Source organism: Phoxinus phoxinus (assembly GCF_949152265.1).
Source record: "Phoxinus phoxinus genome assembly, chromosome: 9".
Lineage (NCBI taxonomy): Eukaryota > Metazoa > Chordata > Actinopteri > Cypriniformes > Leuciscidae > Phoxinus > Phoxinus phoxinus.
This window is the reverse complement of record NC_136884.1, coordinates 10,432,383-10,454,811: the sequence shown is the minus strand read 5'-3', so window position 1 is coordinate 10,454,811 and position 22,429 is coordinate 10,432,383. Positions and strand designations below refer to the sequence as shown.

Genomic DNA, 22,429 nt, shown 5'->3' with positions numbered 1-22,429 from the left:
TAAATGATTGTGTGTGTGTGTGTGTGTGTGTGTGTGTGTGTGTGTGTGTGTGTGTGTGTGTGTGTGTGTGTGTGCGTACGCACGCACGCACGCACGCACGCACGCACACACACTCTCTCATTTATCATTTAGGCCTATATTTATATTTAATTTACACACCATTAAAAGACTATGTGTTTGTGAATTATAATAGGCCTATGTACAGTATTTGTAACATATTGTCATATTTTAAATATTTATAATTATTTAAATATAATATTAACCTTTATCATTTGTTCGGAGACCAGACTTTGAAAAATGAATCAACATTTTTTGCCTTCACCAAAATGTAGTGATCAAATTGATATTTTGAATCAAAAACTGTTAGCCTGCCCTGTATTATAATTGTGTTGACTAGTCTGTTTGGAATGATGTTACAAAAAGTTGTGAATGTGGAGCTATGATAGGCCTATAAATGTGCTAGCTAAGTGAATCAAGTTGCTATATTATTATTTTATTTTCAAATCCTTGACTTACAAACATCTAGGCTATACATTGACTTTGCTTTATGTATGCCTATTTTTTTCATTATTAGAAAAAACAACAAGTACCCTGGCCATCGGTATTTCGATAGCGTAATAGGCATATTAAAATATGAACATATAATCAACTGACTTAATTGATCATCTTCTATGTTTTCTCTTTTCTGCGTGTCCTGTGATCAATAACGTTGGGCCTAAAAGGGTTAAACCTGTGAAAACAGACTATTGAAAGATGCGTACGTAACACAGAGAAAATCCCCTTCGAAATAATATGTTTCCAATGGACGCTTTGTTTTCATTTGCATTTATTTATTTATTTAACGAAAAAAATAATTATTTTCAGTACAAAAATATTCGACTGTCGGTTTGATCAACCCACTTTATATATAGCCTATAGCCTAGAGCGGTACGTATTTTCAATAATAATCAGTTCACCTTTCATTGATTTGTATACAGATAAATTGTGTGAATATAACAGAGGATTGGCAAACTATGTCGTAGGCTACTTTCCTTTGAGACCCAATATGATACTCCAAACATGTCTCTTTTAAGCTTGAGCATACAATTTGACCTACCAAACAATTGTTTTTATTAAAAATGTCATAGTCTCACTGCTATTAGTAAGCCCATTTTAAACACTTCCTGTAGCCTACAATCTAAGAAGAGTGACCAGTGTTAGTGGGTAGGCTAATAATTCAAAACCCTTAAAGACATTTATATCACCTGCTAACAAATTCCATTAATTTTCAGTATTGCTAAATTGTTTTATGCAACTGAAAAAAACCTTTTATTACATTATTAAATTAGATATAACATGCCTCAGTTGGTTACAAAAACAAATGTTAAAGTCAGGAATAAGAATTCATTTCCTCTTTCCAATCTGCGCCAGCAGGCGCGCGTTGTCATCCGCCTTTGCGCGCAGGTTCTTGGCTTTGGCAATGTTGAAGAGGATGTTCATAATGTTGGTTGGCACGTCGAGGGAAAGAGTGACCTGGTTGCGTCGGTCGCTCTTCGCACTGTTGCGGTACAGTTTACTCCTGAGCTGCGTCTGGCTCAAGTATCTGTATTTGGACGCGGGTACAGTCCTCCTCTCGCGCGGCTCCTCAGAGGAAAGCGCGTGCGCTGATTTGTACAGGAGGTTTACACTGTCCAGCAGAGAATTCGACGGTTTCCCGTTATCATTCGCCTCGGAGAACATCTCGTTGTTGCAAAGAAAGTTGGACTCTGGGTTGTACGTTGGTAAGCAGAGGCTGGAAACCGGTGCGCAAAGAAGTGCTAGAGCGAGGAGGGTCCGCGCGAACCACATTGTTTTGCCCTGTTGAACGGAGGTGCGTGAGAATGTGAGGCACTATCAGATTGCATTTGGATTAATATTTCTTGCGTACTGATTATTTAAAACTTCCAGAAAGAAACTTTGCATAAAAAGTGGCAGATGGCATTGCGCCTATAAAGGAACAGTTCAACCAAAAACTGTCATTATTTACTCACCCTCATGTTGTTCCAACCCGGTATGAACTTCTTTCTTCTGTTGAACACAAAAGCTGTCGCTGGACAGAATGACAGCTCGTCACCATTTATTTTCATTGAATAAAAAGATGCACTGAAGAGTGAAGCTGTCACCCTTTCAGATCCAGAAAGTCATACAGGTTTAGAACAACCTTTGGGTAAATTATGGAAGAATTTGGTCTCTTTTAGATGAACAGTTCCCTTGAATCTCACACAGGACTGCAAAAGTACTCACCTGCACTGTTTGGATGAGAAGAGTCTTCTGAAGTGAAGCAGTGTTTGTCAAGCAGAACTTTTGGATCGTAAATCCAAAGTGTTATTAAAAAGGTGAGCAAGTCAACAACTCAACGTCAACTTAAATAAGAGTGATTTTGTGGGTTTGATATCTCCCTGGCTGGTGATAATATCCGTTTGGACTGTTTGCCCATTGGATGTGCATTCATTTAGTATAAGCCCATTTACGCTGCAGTCGTACGCCAGCAATAACGTCATTTATTGGGATCCTCCCAGTAAAATGAGGCGATGATTAATGCGCTTGTGAGGCGCTTTTATCGTCACCATATAAAAGAGATAGCCGACCGTGTGTGCTTAATATTTGATAAACGCCACGAGATATGTACAGACTTCCTGTAGGCTAATTATAACCAAAATAAAAATTTGAATCTGCTCCCTACTTCAGTTTTAAGGGCTGTCTCAATCGTAAAATCATACTAGTGCACTGAAACGTTCGCTCCCTAAAAAGTCCCATACTAGTAGCTACAACGTGAAAACAAGGGTGCATCGGTGCTCACAATGGCTGCATCCGAAAACTTAGGCAGCTGATTCCTGTGCCTTATCAGGTAATGGTCGCGGTTTATGTAAATTTTAGGGTTGGTGATGTCACTAACCCGGGAAGGAAGTGTAGTCCCTACCATCACTTTGTAGGCTTTTTAATACCATCTTTATTTTCTTTACCTCAACTGTCACAGAATACAAAGCACAGGATTGTGGATTATCAAAGGCAGCGACTGATTGGATATATGTTGTCTTCAAAAATCGATCAGATGCAGTGCGTCCTAAATCGCGTAGCCTACTGTCTGAGTTGGTACTACATTTGAATTTGAACTTACTTCGCCACCGTTAAAAAAGTACATTCTGTATATGAATGTAATCCGGATGTAATCATAGACAGTATATAAGATACAGCGACCCCATAGGTTTCCATGGAGAAAAGTGAAGCCAATTAGAAGCACACACTTCCTGATGGCTGGGTGTACTGCCAGCATCAAACTGAGCTTGATGACATAGATGTGACGTGAGCAACCTGTCTGACAGCTGTAAGTCTTCTAGTAGCTGTGCCGAGAGAAATCTGAATCATTCCCTTCCGAATCTCGCAGAGACGGAGAGCGTGAGTATAGCTGTCCATGAGCTAGCAGCAGGATCAACTTTATGACTCTCTATGGGCTTCTCCCTTGACTTTTTCGGACTTTATGCCTCCACGTCCCCCCGATAGCTTCGAGCTTCTCCACCTGTATATACGGTAATTTCTCGACTGTGCGACAGAGAGTCGAGTGGTTATGATGCAATCGTTAGCCTATTTTTTTACAAAAACTGCTTTGAGGCCATATAAGATACAAGGTAATGGTGCCTTTATACATTGTTGTGTTTCTTTCTAAATAAATAATTGACAAAATAACTGCTACAATGGCGGCCTCGGGGAAGCTTTAGTTTCCGGTGGATGGATTACCCCTTTGGATGTAATACATCCCCCATGTTCTACGGTCATGTGACCTAATTGCGTCGCTTCACTTCCATTCATAAATCCTCTCCCATTGCCTAATGGGATGTCGATCGAATCGATCGCCGGAAGTAGTAAGTCATCGGGGGACTTTTCGCCTATACTGTTTTTCGAATACTAGTATTTGGACATACCACCACTGATCTATATGACAGTAGTATATATAGATCAGTGCATACCACTCTATTGGCGTACTGTTTTTCACATACTATATTATATAGTAGGGAAGGATTAGATTTTGGACGCAGTGATGAAGGTATCTCAGGATACAGGAAGCGAAGCTAACTTTGGATTCGGACGTGCCTTGATGCCTTCCTACCTTGGAATGCATCCTCCGAAAGCAGCATTTTTAATCTTTTGATTAATAAAAGTTCTGAAGTGCGAAACATTATGTGAGCCAACTCAACACATAGTGATATGCGATTTCTTTTTAAATACAAACTATTATTGAATTATATTTTAGCATAAACATACACGATTAGACGGGTAACGAACATAATGTAATAATTTATACATTATAATTAATAACATAATTTATCATTTACAGGTGAATTAATTACAACTTTATTTGATTGAATATTTTAGTTTATCACTGATTTTTAGCTATTTTTGCCATGAATTCGTTGTACGAAAACATAAGATTTTTAGGAAAAATGGTTAGCAATAAGCTTTTTAACTTAACTCTGGTTATAACTAATATATTTAGCTAATTAAAAAAAAAATCTTTCAACTTTTTTTTTTCCATTTACAATTTATTTGTCATTATACAAAATAAAATAACCTACCAATCAATGTCATGACTGGACATAATTATCCATAAAACTTTAGAATAAAAAGGTTATACGACTTATAATTAAGCTGGCATACTGATAACTTACCAACTCGTCTAAAGGCATTCAGCACCATGGATAGCGCAGCAGTTTACTTACTCTGCATGTGTATTGAGCCATTCATAAAACAGGAATTTTGAGTTTTCAGTTGTCAGGGTCAATGACTATAAAATGTTTGTGTTCCTTTTTTTAGACGTCCCTGTGAGTTAATTGCTGTGCAGTTCATGCTCATAAGTTTAATTAGTTTTCTTCCCACCTCCCTTTAATGATTGATTGCTTTGCTATAAAGGGCTCTAAAGTTTGGAGGCTTCATTAATGATTACCTTTAAACGCTGTAAACATTGTGCATTGGACTGAATGATAATACTTTTATTCCACATGAAGTTAAAGGAAGCTCATTAAACCTTAAAAACTACATTTTAAAGCAGGTGTAAAGGGCATCTGTGCTCTGTTGTGTGCTCAATGAAGTTCACTCAGGGATCCCCTTAGACACACTGTAAAGGGCGTCCTGTCTTCTGACTTGTACCACGGTCTTCTCAATGTGCTCTAAATTGGACTACAGCCTGCTACACGCTCCCCCCTGCAGCTGGGACATATGTAAAAAGCTAGAAACCTAGGGATGCAACAGGGAGCAGCTTAGTTGAGAGATTATATAAGACAGAACAGAGTCAATGTCAGCGGAAGGTAAAGCTTGTAAGATGTGAAAAAGATACGGAGGGGTAAAAATAATGAGGAAGGAAACGCATACAAATACATGCACAAATGTACACGTACTGTACTGAATAAAGCCACCCACAAATGCAGCTAGTCTGCGCACACACTTTCTCTGCCTGCCCCCAGGAGACACCGTCCAGACACGACTCGACAAACATTGTTGAAGAAAAGCCAATATGGCAGCATTTACATGTATACACAACACAGGGCCAAGCTTAGAGAACACGGTCCAAAAATCAGAGGTCACGATGTAAAAATGTTCTCACGCACACACCCACCCACCTACAGTGAACCCCTACGACTATATAGCTCATTCAAAAATATATACAGTTCGTTGTTTTATTGTCTCACATATTATTTTAAAAGCAGTCAGAGTAAGAACATTTTACAAACACAACCATTAGTGCAAAATGGCGAACCTTATGGTAAACAGTTCATAAACACAGTTGATTATATTAATAGTGCATTTACTCTTAGAATCATGACCTCCGTTAATAAACATCAAACTAGGTTTTAAATAAGATTGTGGTATATTGGTTAGAAATTCGTAGGTAAGCATGTATCACTATAACAGTGCAACAATGTGTGGTGCTATAGAAACGCAAACATGATGTAGAATAAACAAGTTATGAACACTTTTTTTCTTAACATATACAGTACAGCTGTGATAAACTAATATACATATGGGATGACAAAAATGTACAAAACTAGTATTTTTTTGTGAGATAAACATCAGTTTAGCTGTTAAAAATAGCTAAATGTTCTTCCTCAGGATCCAGAATCTGTAAAACAAGAAAAGGGGACAAGAAAAGTTAACTTCTGACAAAAATCGCACGTCTTAGGGAGAGCATCTTTCAAATAATCATCTATAACCATTTATATTGGCACCTGAGGTTTGAGTTCTGATTGGCTCTTTACCTCTCCTTCCCAGAATGCATTTACTCTGACAATCCTGTTTGGAGCTGAAGCGGTTTCTATTTCCTCCGCAGCCACCGTACACAAAAGGACGGCATTTCCCTGAGACGGCGTAGTAGTACCAGAGCAGGACGTATTCAGTGCAGTGGCCCTCAGACATGGGTGCAAGGCACATATCAGCGTCCGGGTCTGCGTTCAGTGGAGGTAGCATTACATAATCAGTTTCAATTAAATAAATAATGCATTCACACTGTTATATATGAAAATAATGTTTTCAAATTAAAATGATGAAAAAAAAAAACCATATAGATTTTTGAAATTAAATGTATTAAACTATGAATATATATGCATGAAACAATAACTTTATGCTATTTATGTATTTTTTAATGATACCTATATTTAAAATAAAAATATGAAATAATGGATCTAAGCTGTCTATATATCACTGCAAGGATACAAGAATCAATAAATGGTCATTATGCCTCTTTTTATAAAAATGTTATCTTGTATTTCTCTGTAAATCAAATGTTCTATCTTCTGTCTCACATATATGCACATGTAAACTTGTGGAGGGATGATTTGAGTGTTACTAGTATTATCAATGGTTTAATTATTGTCTGTTTCTGTTCCCCGTGTCTCATATTGCACTGTGGATGTGACAGAAATAGACCGTAGAAAAAAGACAGATAAAATAATCTTGGCTAAGTGTAATGCCTTGCACTTTTGGTGCCGGGACCATTAATGCGTACTTCTTCGGACTCCTATCCTGGATATAAACCCAACATTACCACTGCAAATGCTTTTAATTCGAGGACCAGGTTTGATTTGTGCAGGAAATCGGACTACATTGCTTATGCAAGCTGTATTTGTAGATGTATTAACTGGTTAAAAGCACTTGGAGCAGCAGTCAGCAGAGGACGATGTTCTCCTCTTTTACTCTACACACACCTGAGTGGAGTTTGAGTGCACGTCTCTTTTCTCTCTGCTCTCCATCTCTCTCGGTACTGGCTCCTGAGTGCAACAGAAAAGCTTATATTATATCCACATTTTTCAGTTAACACCATGTGTGCAGAGTCATCCCACAAACATAATCACATAGATGTGTGTATTATGGGACGACATCTGGAAATCATTAGGATAATATTGCAAAATAAATCACCCTATTGATTATTTACTATAAATAAATGTACATACAATTCTAATTTTATTTGACCTGTTTTTATTAAATGAGAAGAAAGACACCTCATCTTTGTGCATCACTGAGCAACACAGTCTCAGCATTGGCCTTAGGTCATGAATGAATCATTGTTTTTGAACGAATCACTTGAATTAATGATTCAATGACTCGCTCATTAAAAAGAACTAAATGGTGTTTATGGATGAATGAATGAACACATCTACAAAGATGCCAGATCTCAACATAATAGGATTGGCTTCCTGGACTAATGTTCATAAGACAGTGCAGAAGACCAAAATGTACAGTTAATCAACACTCGAATATAAAACTGATTATATCAAATTAGAGTTTCCCCATCCGAACGCTTCCAGGCCCAAGGACAAAATATAGGCATGATATCATAAGAGAGAAGCCATGTTCTAACATATTGGTTCAAAGCAGGAATATACCTACTTGTAATGTTGCCATATGCTAATGTTGGCTCAGACTCTGAAACAGCAGGACGAACTGTAGTGGTCCCGTCCTCCACCTCTTCATCCCACACTTTGGGCCGGGTGAGCAAGAACCGAGAGGCAGAATCCGCTCTTCCGTCTTCCCTTAGGATACTCCCATCATCTGGATCATTGGTGTTCACCATCAGGAGTATTTCCTTTCCTTTGGTTAAGAAAGGGACCGTGCTTTATGCAAATTTCATTAGGCATCAACATCCTTAATTCATTTAATTTCACACAAATGGAAAGTAATTCAATCTTCTTTTTTTTAAACCAGAGAAGTCATTACTTCAATAAAATTCTGAAAGAGTCCCAGTTTTTTGTTAATTTGGTTTTCGCATTAATGAATGACTTCTGAACATGGAGTTCTTCATAGTTTTTCTTCAGCAAGAGAGCCCACTAGAACACAACAGATGGTGGAACCCGTGGGGTCCAGAGGTCTCCACAACAGGGGCCTCCAAACACATATACTGAGAGACACAAACTCACACAAATACACAAAATCACACACTCCTAAGCACCAACAAATAAATGTGTTAACCAAGCTCTGTTATTCAGTTCAATTTCACTTCAATGGACACTGCACAACTGAATAGATTTTAGTGCGGGTAGACGGCATATTTAATTTTACATGAATAGACAAGTTTACTCAGTGGGTTGTAGTGTTCTATATCTTGGCCGTAATTGTATAGCCGATAAAATACTTAAAAGACATAATTTCAAAACATTTCCAGTGGACAGAAACATCTAGAAACAACATCTAGATGTATAAATTAGAGGTGATCTGATACATTAAGATTGTATTTACTGCAGAAAAATGACTTTCTCACTCAGTATTTTTGTCTTGTTTTCTGTACAAATATCTTAAAATGTTTAAATTGAGATGCATTTACTTGAGAAGCAAAATTACTTAAGATATTTAAGTCCTGTTTTCTGAAAAATGATCAAAATTAAGTCAGTTTATCCTTTATGCTTTTGTTTTTTTTACCCCACTGACAGATTTTTTACAAGCATTAACTTACAATCTGAAGTCATTTTCCTTCTCAAGTAGCCTAAATGTATCTTGATGTAAAAGTTGTAATATTTGTAATGGAAAACAAGACATAAATACCTTAGATATCCTCACAGTTTTGTTTTCATTTGCAGTAATTTCAATATGAAGTCCCCACTAAGATCCATTGTGTGTTTAAGAATACAAATGAGCATACACACATATACTCACCACACTTCTCAACCACCTCCTTTGACACTAGATCCTTCACTTCCTCCACCTGACCGAAAGGACAATATTTAAAAGTCACACAGAAATAGTATCTGTAATCCATAATGATAAATATATCATAGAAAGAGGGCATTGTCAACATACACTGAGTCCTCGCTCCCCTTTTTCTCCTTTCATGCCCAAGCTTCCCATCTCCCCCTGCAATAGAAGATATACATAACTTTAGACTGAACATGTTTGTGAATGGACAAAGTCCTAATAGAGTGAAGGATACAGTTATTTGTGTGCAGATTCCTTATTACATCCAGGCCTGCGAGGCCAGGAATTCCAGGGGGTCCCCGTTGACAGGCTTTTCCTCTGCCTCTCCTCCCCTTCTCTCCCTGGGAAGATACAGTAAAACACATACTGTATAATACATACAGTGCTATGCATAAGTTTAGACACCCATGCTAAAGTTGACTAAAAAGAGGAATAAAAAATCATCTTTTGGAAATTGAACTTACTGCCTTAATTTAAAAAAATAGGAAAAATCCAACCTTTAAGGACACCAATTTTCTTTGTGAATGAATAATGTATCGTAAATAAATAAATGTTCTTCCTTAAAATACAGGGTGCATAAGTTTGGACACCCCTATGTTAAATTCCCATAGAGGCAGGCAGATTTTTATTTTTAAAGGCCAGTTACTATATGGATCCAGGATACTATGCATCCTGATAAATTTCCCCTGGCCTTTGGAATTAAAATATCCCCACATCATCACACACCCTTCACCATACCTGGAGATTGGCATGGAGTACTTTCCATAAGATCATCCCTCAATGCAAATCAAACCAGCTGTTAGGCTAACTGAAATAAAACCATGCCAATCTCTAGGTATGGTGAAGGGTGTGTGATGATGTGGGGATATTTTAATTCCAGAGGCCAAGGGAACTTTATCAGGATGCAGAGTATCCTGGATCCATGAAGTAACTGGCCTTTAAAAATAAAAATCTGCCTGCCTCTATGGGAATTTAACATAGGGTTGTCCAAACTTATGCACCCTGTATTTTAAGGAAGAACATTTATTTATTTACGATACATTATTCATTCACAAAGAAAATTGGTGTCCTTAAAGGTTGGATTTTTCCTATTTTTTTAAATTAAGGCATTAAGTTCAATTTCCAAAAGATGATTTTTTATTCCTCTTTTTAGTCAACTTTAGCATTGGTGTCTAAACTTATGCATAGCACTGTAAAAGCCTCATGTCAGCACAAAACAGCCACTAACCCTGGACCAATCTTTGAGCTTAAGGCTACACATAACCAAACCAAGGAATTTCCTACTTTAGTTTCAACTGACATGGTATATGAGTATAAAAATGTATTTGGCCTGTTTTAGAATGGAAAAACACCAGAGTAGCACATTTACAATAATGTGTAATTGATAAACATTACTACAGTACTGTCACGGGTACATCCATATTTGTTCATTTTGGTTAACATTAACGTCTTCTTAAATTAAAAAGAAATAGTGATGTGGAATTCACATTACCGTACTTTAATTTGACTTCATTTTAAGGCAACGGGCTTCCTCACTTTTTTAACTGATCACTTTTTACAGTGCTGTTGGGTCAGACACATGCAGATGCATATTTTTATTATGAACTTTTTTTTTATGTGCCCGACTCATTTTTTTTTAAATGAAAGTTGGTTTTCAAAGTGTACATCATATTGTACCTGTTTGATGTACTTATGAGCTAAAAGGGTTATAAAATATACATTTATATAATCATAATAATAAAATAAATAATAATAATTATTATTTTCATAAATTTTCTTATAAAAAAAAAACACATTTACAAATTTACATTTAATGTATTATGAATAAACATTAATTTATTTATACAGTTAAAGTTTAGGGATAAAACGGTAATAGTATTTTATAATTATTAATAATAGTCATATGATTATTATTATTATTAACAACAACAACACACTGCAACCACACACACACACACACACACACACACACACACACACACACACACACACACACACACACACACACACACACACGTTGGGGACTTTTCAAAGACATAATGATTTTTTATTATATCCCCTTACACTAACCTTACCCCTAAACCTGCCCATCACACAAAAACTTTCAGCATTTTTACATTTTCAAAGTGTGATTTATAAGCTGTTTCCTCATGGGGACAAAAAATATGTCTCGACATCATTTCCATCTTTGTGGGGATATTTTGTCCTCATAATGGTTTACCAGGGTTTCACTATTACTGTTGAAACTTGTCAAATATAAAACTATTGAGAAACCTTGACCGCTTCAGCAACCTTGACCGCTTCTATCTAACTCACAGAAACGGCCTCATGTTTTAAGCAAGTCTGCTGATTCTGTGCTGGAGTGCAGTTCACCTTCACCAAAGAGACTCTGTCTGTGAGAGCAGTTTGCCGAACCCTCTCCATTCCTATCCACATCAAGAGATGCTTAATTGTGGCTAAAGGCGGCCTTAGTGCAGTGTTTGGTTTGATAGCTCAAATCTTCATCCCAGCAGAAATAGCTCACCCCCCCATCCCTCTCATCCTCTCCTTCTAGTGAGTTAATTAGGGACTTGTCCTCCTACACGGTTCCTCCACATGAGATTGAGTGTGGTATGAAGATGACCATAATTACAATGGTTTGACTATTTATCCATCTGCAAGGTCTGATGAATCACACACACAGATAGGAATAATGAATTCAGCTATATTATTGTTTTTGGTCGTACCTTCGGTCCCACTTCACCTTTGGGTCCAACTGGACCAGGCCGACCCGATACCCCATTAGTTCCTGGTATACCAGCAGATCCCTTAAAACCTGAGAAACCTGGGAAACCAGTTGCACCCTGCACGAGAATGGGTTAAATAAATGAAAATGTGAAAATTAACATATTGGCTTTGGTTAAAAGGACAGAGAAAAAGATTGCTCAAATTAAAATTTGACACAATGATGTGAAAAATCATAGTTTTTGTATGTCTAGTAACATACAAAATAATTTTTAGTAAGGGCACTGGCAATTGGGCATGACCGTGACACGATAGCAGTGATATTTTAATACTATTTATAGACTATAATTTTTTAATTAACATTTTGAATGAGCTTTTTTTAGTTTAGTTATATAATAACATACATTTAGTTTCTCACACAAATTGATCATATCACCTCAGAAGGCTTTGAATGTAGCGCATGAGTCATATGGTCTAGTTGTAAGATACTTTTATGGTGCTTTTTAGTGCTTTTTGACAGCTCTTGATTGCAATATGCTTTCATTATATGAAAAAATAACTATTCCTTTAATAAAAAGATAAAATAATAATAATAATTATTATTATTATTTCAATTAACAGTGGTGCTGTAATTTTTACAGTGTCAGTATACCTTCTCTCCTTTCTGTCCAGGAGCTCCATCAAGACCATTCAATCCACTATCACCCTTTTCACCCTAAACATTAACAAAAACAATACATTATACTTAACTTTACATGATGATGATGATATGTGTTTGTGTAGTAACTCACCTTTCGTCCCGGGATACCGTTTAGACCTGGAATGCCATGCCTGCCAGGGTCTCCAGATTCACCCTGTGTTTTACAGTCAAAAGAAATGTTATTAGTGGTTTATTTAATCCAGTTATTTTATTTAAGATGAAATGTAGACAAAAACACCTGTTCTCCATCCAGTCCTGGGTTCCCTATTCGACCAGGGAAACCTCTGAAGCCCTGCAGGAGAACAACGCAATGGTTACAGACAGGTGAGAACACAAAAAGAAATCAATAAGTTCAGATTGACACTTCTTACCTTCTCTCCTTTAATTCCTGTATCTCCAGGTAAACCAGGCTCGCCTGTCTCACCCTGAACACAAAAACCATTGTGCTTGCAGTCTATATCCCTTAATAAAGTGTGTGATCTTTTAAACAAAAAAAATCTAAAAGGACTACCTACTTAAATATTTAATCATTCATCTAAATAATGTAGTTGTAAGAAAGGTTACGGAACAGTGTTCTCCCTCTCAGTTGCCTCTGTTGCTCAGAGGATTTTCTTCATAATTAATATTTTCTTCAGATGGTTCATATTCTTACCTGATCCCCCTTTTTGCCCTGCAGACCCATGTCTCCCTTATCGCCTTTTTCACCATCCAATCCATGTTCTCCATTTCGGCCCTGTAACAAATCTCAGCCAATCAGTATGTTTTATAAAAGTATAATTCTTAAAAAGGCAAACATCTCAAACTTGGTTTATGAAACAATCACATCCACTCGTGCTACCTTTTCTCCATTGGCGCCGGGCTCCCCTGGATCTCCCTAAGGAAACATTTTTACTTTCCACAGTAAAAAACATTTAACAAAACAATATAACCCATACTAAAAAGGCAGTTTTATATACAGTAGCAATATAGTGCAAAAGCGTCATAGTAGTGCTAATTCTGACCTTTTGTCCTACTGGACCACGTGCGCCAAAAGTCCCCATGCCTCCTTTGGTACCAGCCTCACCCTTCAGTCCCTGAAATGATATCAAACAAGCATTGGAAATTCACTTTACATGGTCCATCATGAATGTACTGTTCACGTTACTGTTCTAATGTTTTTAAAAGAAGTCTCTTGCTCACCAAGGATTCACTTATTTTAATACAGTAAAACAGTAGTAATGTGAAATATTACAATTTAAAAACACTGTTTCCGATTTTAATTTATTTTAAAATGTAATTTATTCCTCTGATGGCAAAGCTGAATTATTACTCCAGTCACATGATCCTTCAGAAATCATGACCCCAAACATTTGAAAAGTAATGTATATTTCACTCAGTGCGGTGTGTAAAATACCTTCGCACCAGGTGGACCATCTTCACCCTTCTCTCCTTTATCTCCATCAAATCCTGGAAGCCCACGTTCACCCTGCCATATAAAATTCAGACATTGACGTACATATCAATATACATTGACCTGTATATGTCCTTTCTACTTCAAAAAGGTAAGAGTTTACATTAAAGTCTCATTTTTTAACATAATGAACATGAACTAATAATGAGCAATACATTTTTACAGATTTTATTAACCTTTGTTAATGTTAATTAATCAAATGTTCATGTTCATGTTAGTTCGATGTGCACAGTGTTAACAGATACATATATTGACTTTAAAAATGTCTTAAATGTTGAGTTATACATAAGCTAAGACAAATAAATTCTGTATTGTTCATTGTTAGTTCAAACTAACGTTAACAAATTAAACCTTATTGAAACAAAAACAAAAAATTCAAATGGCTCACAAGTGTTGTGAAGTGTTATGAGTTTGCACAGTCAATCATGATTCAAGTAGAAAAAATGAGTGACATAAATACAGAAATCTTACCGTCTCTCCTTTTAGACCCTTATATCCTCTGGGTCCTGGCATGGAGAGAGGGCTACCCTATAAAACCAGGAAAACAATAAGGTAGTCGGTAAATACATCTAAATAAACGCCATCCATGTATGCTTATATGCTGTCCTTACCTTGTCTCCTCTGTGACCAGTCACACCTTTGTCACCCTGTCGGTCAAAACGTTTTGTCTTTGTTAATTTTGTCTGGTTTATATTCTAAACAATTGAGTCTAAACGTGGTACGTCATATAGACTGTTAAAGGTTTCTACAAACACTGTTGTAAATTTTAACCTGTCATGCGTTGAAGAAAATACATTTATTCACAACTGACGCAGATTGTGACGTTGGTGTGAGTGTGTGTGTGTATGTCTGTGAGAAGAAAGTGCTGTTCACAGCAGTTTCAAACATACAAAGATTGGCTTGAGCTGAGAAAGAGTTGAAGAGAAGGCACTGGCAAGTCAATACAGAGAGAAGAGAGGCTCTGTGAGCACAGTAGTGCTGTCAAAGCTGCCTATAAATCTTTGAGCTACAGAGAATGACTCTGGCAGAGTTGGCTTGGCTATTAACATTCAAAGCCCTTCAATGCTTGGCCATAACCACCATATATATTGAGGGGGACAAGTCCCCAATAGTTAGAAACGGAATAGAATATTCTTGATGCTGCTCTGCTGCACTCCATTACATTGCACTCTGTTTGAACAGTGCTCGTCAATGTCAAAATGGCTGAGTTGGCCATTCAAATCAAAGGAGGCGGGCCTTGCTGTTCACAGAAAACAAGTGCGAATTCCAACGCAATACTTTAGTTTTAAAGGCCCACTGAATGCCTTGAAACGCACAGCATTATTTAATGTGCTGACGTAATTTCCACTGAAACAGGAAGACAGGGCGGGACATATCGAACAGCTCCTCCCCTTTTTTAAAAACAGCGTTTAGTTTATATCACAGCTCGGCCAAAGCCGTTGAGTTCTGCAAAGCCGCAGTTTCCTCCTAATCTACTCCATGTCGCTTTAAAATCTAGCATTCGGTGTAAAATTCGAATCGTACATATAATCTGCTCAGTGCTATCGTGTCTTTTGGACCGGAGGAGACTGTGTGCTCGCTGAATAAAAATATGTTATCATTTACACGAATCATGTAATTCATACATGAATGTGACGAGACAAAGAAACGTTTTGCGTTCACCCCCCAAATAAAAAAACTTTGGTCACCCCCAATGTTGCAAACATGTTGTAAACCAAGATGGGTTAAAAATGGAAGCTCACCTTGTCTCCTTTCACACCAGTCAGGCCTTTGGGACCCTAAATTAAAGAGAAAGGTCACAAGAACTTAACACATTGATAGAATCACGACAGCTGCGGCACTTCGATCATTTCAAGTTTTGCCAGGTATTGTGTATCAAAATATTTATTTTGGGGCATTTTTGCCTTTTTTTCAGTACAGTTGAAGAGAGGACAGGACTACAACGAGATATTGGTGAGAAGTGTTATTTTCCCATGACAGTGAGAGCAGATGCAAAGAAACAGAGATGAGAGAGTGTGATTTGGTTAAGCTTTTGATAAACATGACACTTGAGCTGTTGTTGTCGTGCCCTACAAGCATGTGAGGTTGATAGGAAGAGATTCTTTATCACTAAAATATGGAACATGTTATTCACAAACTCCAATGCAGATCAGGTAACAAATCAATCAATATAAAGCAGAGGAAGTTCCTTGTGATAGGAATGACACATGACTCACCATGAGACCTGGAAGCCCTCTAACACCGATAGTGCCTTTGGCTCCCTTGTAATAATGAGAAGATATTAATAAACAGAAAAAAACAACAACATGCAACTGTTTTCAACACTAATTTAATTTCTCATTTATTTATTTCCAAAATGACAATAAACTAATATGCTATTACAGAATAAACACCTACAATCTATCTGAAGGAACATTTATCATAATATTACCCGGCGACCTGGGAGCCCGGCATTTCCCCTGTCACCTGGTTCCCCTGGGATAGTGTCTCCCTGGTGATAGCAGATCAAACTTTTCATAAATGTTTATGTTTATGTCTGTTTGTGGGGAATTTCAACCTAACCTGTTCATGTTGAGCATCAACATAACATGCAATGACTTACCTTTTCACCTTTAACCCCGGAGAGGCCAGGAGGACCCTGTAAAAAGACCAGCAAGTTCTCAGTTCATTCTAGCTCTTCACTTTTCACTCTCTAAATTAAAATCCAGAGTAAATGTATTGAAATGCACAGTAAATGCAGCAGTGGTACCTGCTGTCCAAGAGGACCAATTGCACCTGGAGTGCCAGATGACCCATTCTTTCCTCGTCTCCCTCTATCACCCTGTAAAAACATTAAAAAAACAACAACAATTCATTCATCAGTGACATTTTTCGCTTTCAAATAGCAAAATGTGATTCAACATAGTCATAACAAGGAAATTATTTAACATATAGAATGGGTTGATCATTACCTTTCTACCTGGCTCTCCAGGGTCACCTGGCTGACCTCTTTGGCCTGGTGACCCAGGGATGCCAGGATTGCCACGGATGCCCTGAATGCCCTGTGCTCCAGTCGGTCCTGGTTCGCCAGGCTCACCCTAAGCACATAACACATCGGCAACAAGACATCTATTATTAGCTGTGTTTGGGTTTATGCTGGTATTATTTCCTATATATCAACCATTAAACAGCCCAACTGGGAATGACAGTTAATTTCACAGTATTGATAATGGACGCACCTTTTGTCCTGGTGGACCGGCCTGACCAATTGGCCCACGGTGACCAGTTCCAGGTTCTCCCTGAAACAGAACACATAAACAAATCATAGGAGGCTAAAGCATTATGGGATAAACAGTTATTGACACCAGGCTGAAAATGAGTGTACCTTCTGGCCTTTTTCTCCAATCTCCCCCTGCGCAAATTCACAAATGATCAGCCACTCGCAACCACAATTTTTACAGGGCAAATAACAAAGAGCTCAGAAGTTCTCCATCAGCTCTACAATATTAACCAAGACCAATTAAACCCATTTCAGGCTCGCAGGAGTAAAAATGCAGCTCTGGGGGCATCAAAGCAAGCGGAAGGGGACTGCTGAAATTCCACCCACCAGGTTTGATTGACAGTAATCATTTCAACATTGTGAATGAGGAGGCGGGGATGTCATGTGTGTGGGTGGGGTGCAGACCAATCAGGAAGCAGGGATGATTATCTAACAGACTTTGGTTTGGGAACACGCAGAGCTTATTCAGTAATAAGAGCCGGCGAGAACATTGCTGAAATAACATTATTTATCAGGATGGGACTTGTCATGCTTATTACTAAGAACAGATCGTTCTGACTTAGAATGAAAAAGCTTGCCTGACCTTAGGGCCTGGTTTTCCGTTTTCCCCTGGAGGTCCCTGTTCATTCGAGGAAAAACACACATACAGTACGCCATATTACAGTTAATAAATTAGAGTCTGTCCTAAATAATAACCATGGAATATATAATATCATATAATATAATGTTTATTTATATATTTACAAACATATATTTTATAATTATATGTTTTCCATTGGCTCAAAGGTAATAGATATTGTATTCTTTATTACATATATGTTGTGGATATGTGGAATATTAGTATTTTTGTTCAAAACTGTCATTTTAAAGCACATTCTTACCTTCAGATAATCACAGTGGGAAATACGGGGCCCCATGTCTTCCTCTCCGTTTGTCTCTCCCATCCTCTCTCTCTCCATCTTTTCTCTTTGTCTCTCCCATTCCATTCGTTGTCTCTGCAACTGTCTCTCTCTCTCCTCATTTTCCTCTTCCTCCATCTCTGTCTCCCTCTCTAGCTCTCTCTCCCTTTCAAGTTCTTCTGCCCTTTCTCGTTCCATCTCCATCTTTTCTTTTTCCATCTCCTGTCTTTCTCTCTCCCTCTTTAGCTCGAATTCTTCCTCTGTCTCCTCGCTGCCTGTCTCCTTGTCACCATCACCTGAACTGTATTCTTTGGTCTCAGTCGCACCATCCTCTTCCTCCATGTCCCACTGTGCCTCGGTTTCCTCTTCAATCATTCTTTCCTTGTTCTTAAGATAGACTTCGTCTTCTCTCTCGCCCTCTTCATCCCTCCCTCCTTCAGTGTACATCTCTGCAACAGGCTCAGTCTCAGTTTCTTGCTTCTTTTTCTACAAAAGGGACAGAAAAATAAAGTGTGAGAGCTTTATATCATGTAAGATTCCCCTTTTATTGCACTAAGTAAATAATCAATAAAATAATCAAACATTAATTTGATTTATTTATTTTTGTTTACTTACTATTCCAAAATGTTAACAATTTTAAGGAACATAATGCATCTCAACACAGTTTTCTATTAAAATACTAACAGTTTTATGTGTCTAACAGTTCAAATAACTACAATTATTAATGTGGTTATAATTTTGACTTGTCGTCTTATGATGCCGAGATGAGTTTGCTCCTCTATTTAAACTACTTTTTATTTAATTGATTCAATGTAAGAATCTTCTTCAAGTTTAATTACAAATCTAAGAAAAACTCCTTGCATGGCATATCTGAGTTCCCTTTTCTTTTCCATCTTCTATGATTTCCAACATCTCTTTTAGGCAGATTAAACTCACTCACATTTAGCTTCTTTTTGCCTCCTGCTCCTGAGGAGGTGGAACGCTAAAAGAAGATGAGATAACACAATTTTACTTTCTTCCCTCCATTACATCATGGAAATCACATCTGCAGCTCTCCATAATGAGCTTATCAAATCAGAAGCACATCACCTTATATCCTTGTCTGTAACGGTTGTGTCCTCCTGGCGCTCCAGGCATGTAGGCCTACGGGTGACACACTTGATTTGTGCTTCATTGAGATGCTTATTCTATGTACAAATTGAAATTCTCCTAACGAAACATTAGCCGGACTGTTATGAACAAGTTGTTTTACCATGTACTCAGACGAGGGGGCGCTCCTCTTCACTTTAGATCTTGCCCCATCCAGGCCACTATTGTGGGACAAGTACCCCTGTTTACACCCAAACAGTCTTATAAACATCTTTCTCTTACTCATGTACATTTACTCCACTACTTTACTATATTTACTTACTAAATCAATTGTTTTAAACACTGGATGTGTATTTAGCCAGCATAACATTATAATATACTCATACTGTGCACTTTCAGATTTTTTTTTTTTTTTTTTTACAATTTATGCATTAATAAGCACACTTTAGGTGTAAATAAGGTACAAAGGTGTAGCTTTCGAAAGGGTGTCAACCTACTGACAGCTTTTGTACCTTTTTTTCTGAGTGTATGCACTTTGAAATGACATTTAACAGTGTTATTGAATTAATAGTGTTTTAAAAGATTAACTTCGATGACGGCAAAGGAAATCGAAAATTAAAAATAGGGGAAATGAGCATGCACAATGACATGTAGAATATAAACTGATACCGATAAATTAAATAAAACCTATAATATCGGCCAATAACTGATATGGTACCAATATAGTGGACGTCTTTATTTAAAAATGTTATGAACTTATGAAGCAAACATTTTTCATGATTGTGAAAAGAATTAAAGACACATAACACACAATAAAGACTCAGAAACTGGTTAAGACTGGTTTAGGAAGAACACATTTACTGACAGACATGCACAAACAGATTAAATACAAAAAGAAAAGCAATATGTCTTTGAATTTCACCAGTGAAAACAGGTAGCACATCATGTTACCGCAAAAGAAAAAAAGTAAATATGCAAACAAACAAAATACAATCCTTTTTCAGTCTTATCAATAAATAAGGAACTGATGAACAAATGGATGAGCTGACAGAGCAAATGATTTGAAACTCTAAGCAAGTTATTAAAACAACGTTAAGACAGCGTTTTTGTGTTGTCATATTTATATGAATTATATGAATTATTTAGCTCAGTAAAGTTCAGTAAAGATGTTTATACTGGGCTGGTATCTCTTCAGAGAGTGCTGGTGGTTCTTCTCAATCTATCAAAGGCACTGCAGCGTACTGAACGCTACACGCGGTGGAGGCGGCATGGATGAATGACATCATCATTGTGCGACGGGACAGGAGGCTCTCCCAAAGTAATGCCGGCCAGTGAGATCCTCCCCCTCTTTTACCCTTCACAGTTTCTACACACTTGAATGTCTCTCTTACAGATTTTAGGGGAGCTCCTGTGTTAAGAAAATAAATATATTAAAAGAAAACCTGTAGCTAATCTGTAAAAGCGACTATGAAGCGTGTTTAATGTTTCATTCTGCAAGTACACAAACCAGAGGAATCATGCTTGGATGTCAGTGTGTTACTTCATGATATTTTATGTTCTTGAAACTCACCCTTTGTACTTATACATAGAAGTTGACTGTTTAAAATGCATATGAACTTGCGCAAAATGTTGTTTGCACTGGTGAAATTCATTGATTTTGTCATGCAAAAAATAAAGAGCTAATTGCTAAAATTAAAGTGCATGCTAAACTCAAATGTGTTCATCAGTTACAAGCTAAAGCGTCCAACAAACATGCTAAAGGAAAGATTCCCAAAGCTGTGGTTAGTTCATGCTTCAAACAAAAGCAACATGCAAGACTGAGCTGTGGAATAAAACAGAGCAAAAGGGGGGGGTTTAACAGAAGGATGACAGAAAGCAAAATCACAGACAAACTTTTACCTCCTCTGCAGTTTGTGTTGTATTTATCGCTGATAATAATGTGGTTTCAGGCGGCTTCTGTGAAACACACAAAAAATAAGTTAATGTGTGTATCATATACATTAAGCTGCTGAAATGCGAACAAGTACCTGCTCTGTTACTCTTGATGAAAGCAGGGGACCCGCTGGTGTTGTGTGAGCCGTCTGAAACTAATTGAGATGACATTTTTCTATCATTGTTGTCATAAAGGGAATTATATCAATTAAATTATAGTACATTAAAAAGATCCTAAAAAAGTGTCTATTTAAAATATGCATTCACTACTGTTCAAAATGCATTCCAGACTGTTTTCAACATTGATAATAATAAGAAATGTTTCTTGAGCAGCAAAATCAGCATATTAAAATGATTTCTGAAGGATCATGTGACACCGAAAACTGTAGAAATGATGCTGAAAATTCAGCTTTGCTGTCGAATAAATTATATTTAAAATATATTCAAACGCATCAGTTATTCTAAATGGTAATATTTCACAATATTGCAATTTTCTGTATTTTATTTGCATCAAATAAATGCAGCCTTGGTGAGCATTAGAGACTTCTTTCAGAAACATAATACATCTTTTGAAAGGTAGTGTATACTCTTACCAGTCTGATCTCCTCTGGGGACTGTGTAATCCGAGGAATTGTTTCTGTCTCACCCTGTGTGAATTTGTAACATTTTTGGAACATCATAAAAATGCCCTGCTCCTACGCAACCATTAACATTTGAAATGATTAATAGTATTAAAAAGAAAGGTTAAGCAGAGACTCTTACCTCATTTTCTTGTGTGTATAAAGCTGTTGTTGCTGAGAATTTTAGCTGAGGAAAAAACAGGTTCCAGGAGAAAAACACTTTAGCTCATTGCATATCATACAACCGTATAGTATTGAGGAAAAAGGATTGCACTGTAACATGCATTTATCTAAATTGTGACTGTGTCTGCAATAGTGCTTTCACTTGTAAATTTATGAGTATATTGTGATTTGATTTGGTTTTGATAACGCTCACCTCCTCCTCTCCGTCCTCCTCCTCTCGAGAGGGAAAAGGCTCTTTTGTGGGCAGCTCGTCCTGACATGATACACACAAAACATTTAAAAATGTGAAAAGTTCATGAAAAATCCCTACAGTGTGTAAACCATTTGTTTTGAAGACATGAACAGAAAGCTGAGAGATTATGAGAATAATGAATCAACATT

The 22,429-nt window shown here is 37.2% G+C and overlaps 2 protein-coding genes across 3 annotated transcripts in view; both read right to left on the bottom strand.

The window, feature by feature from the left end:
* Positions 1-1,345: 1,345 nt before the first annotated feature.
* ucn3l (urocortin 3, like) lies at positions 1,346-2,354 on the bottom strand. Of its 2 annotated transcripts, none has more exons than XM_079622859.1 (2): positions 2,263-2,354; positions 1,346-1,836 (listed from the first exon to the last, which is right to left on the bottom strand). In XM_079622859.1, the coding sequence occupies exon 2, from the start codon at positions 1,825-1,827 to the stop codon at positions 1,384-1,386; it is 444 nt and encodes a 147-aa protein (XP_079478985.1). In that variant the 5' UTR covers positions 1,828-1,836; positions 2,263-2,354; the 3' UTR covers positions 1,346-1,383. The 2 variants fall into 2 exon arrangements, with proteins under 2 accessions (XP_079478985.1, XP_079478984.1); XM_079622858.1 differs by lacking the exon at positions 2,263-2,354 and adding an exon at positions 2,010-2,109.
* A 3,625-nt stretch (positions 2,355-5,979) lies between these two features.
* The window catches only part of col7a1l (collagen type VII alpha 1-like), a 59,082-nt gene continuing 42,632 nt past the window's right edge, over positions 5,980-22,429 (bottom strand). Inside the window, exons 76-111 of the mRNA XM_079622860.1 lie at positions 22,242-22,301; positions 22,008-22,052; positions 21,839-21,892; positions 21,341-21,400; positions 21,213-21,269; positions 19,477-19,554; positions 19,314-19,367; positions 19,165-19,206; positions 18,207-18,710; positions 17,909-17,944; positions 17,431-17,457; positions 17,285-17,344; positions 17,018-17,143; positions 16,816-16,887; positions 16,669-16,704; positions 16,498-16,557; positions 16,283-16,327; positions 15,809-15,844; positions 14,678-14,713; positions 14,538-14,594; positions 14,010-14,081; positions 13,618-13,689; positions 13,455-13,490; positions 13,269-13,349; positions 12,988-13,041; positions 12,855-12,908; positions 12,708-12,770; positions 12,569-12,631; positions 11,919-12,035; positions 9,456-9,533; positions 9,298-9,351; positions 9,154-9,202; positions 7,894-8,094; positions 7,212-7,274; positions 6,237-6,452; positions 5,980-6,130 (exon numbers count right to left, since the gene is read on the bottom strand). Of these exons, the coding sequence (XP_079478986.1) occupies positions 6,117-6,130; positions 6,237-6,452; positions 7,212-7,274; positions 7,894-8,094; positions 9,154-9,202; positions 9,298-9,351; positions 9,456-9,533; positions 11,919-12,035; positions 12,569-12,631; positions 12,708-12,770; positions 12,855-12,908; positions 12,988-13,041; positions 13,269-13,349; positions 13,455-13,490; positions 13,618-13,689; positions 14,010-14,081; positions 14,538-14,594; positions 14,678-14,713; positions 15,809-15,844; positions 16,283-16,327; positions 16,498-16,557; positions 16,669-16,704; positions 16,816-16,887; positions 17,018-17,143; positions 17,285-17,344; positions 17,431-17,457; positions 17,909-17,944; positions 18,207-18,710; positions 19,165-19,206; positions 19,314-19,367; positions 19,477-19,554; positions 21,213-21,269; positions 21,341-21,400; positions 21,839-21,892; positions 22,008-22,052; positions 22,242-22,301 (2,832 nt within the window). The 3' untranslated portion in view covers positions 5,980-6,116. The remainder of the gene's footprint in view (positions 6,131-6,236; positions 6,453-7,211; positions 7,275-7,893; positions 8,095-9,153; positions 9,203-9,297; positions 9,352-9,455; positions 9,534-11,918; positions 12,036-12,568; positions 12,632-12,707; positions 12,771-12,854; positions 12,909-12,987; positions 13,042-13,268; positions 13,350-13,454; positions 13,491-13,617; positions 13,690-14,009; positions 14,082-14,537; positions 14,595-14,677; positions 14,714-15,808; positions 15,845-16,282; positions 16,328-16,497; positions 16,558-16,668; positions 16,705-16,815; positions 16,888-17,017; positions 17,144-17,284; positions 17,345-17,430; positions 17,458-17,908; positions 17,945-18,206; positions 18,711-19,164; positions 19,207-19,313; positions 19,368-19,476; positions 19,555-21,212; positions 21,270-21,340; positions 21,401-21,838; positions 21,893-22,007; positions 22,053-22,241; positions 22,302-22,429) is intronic.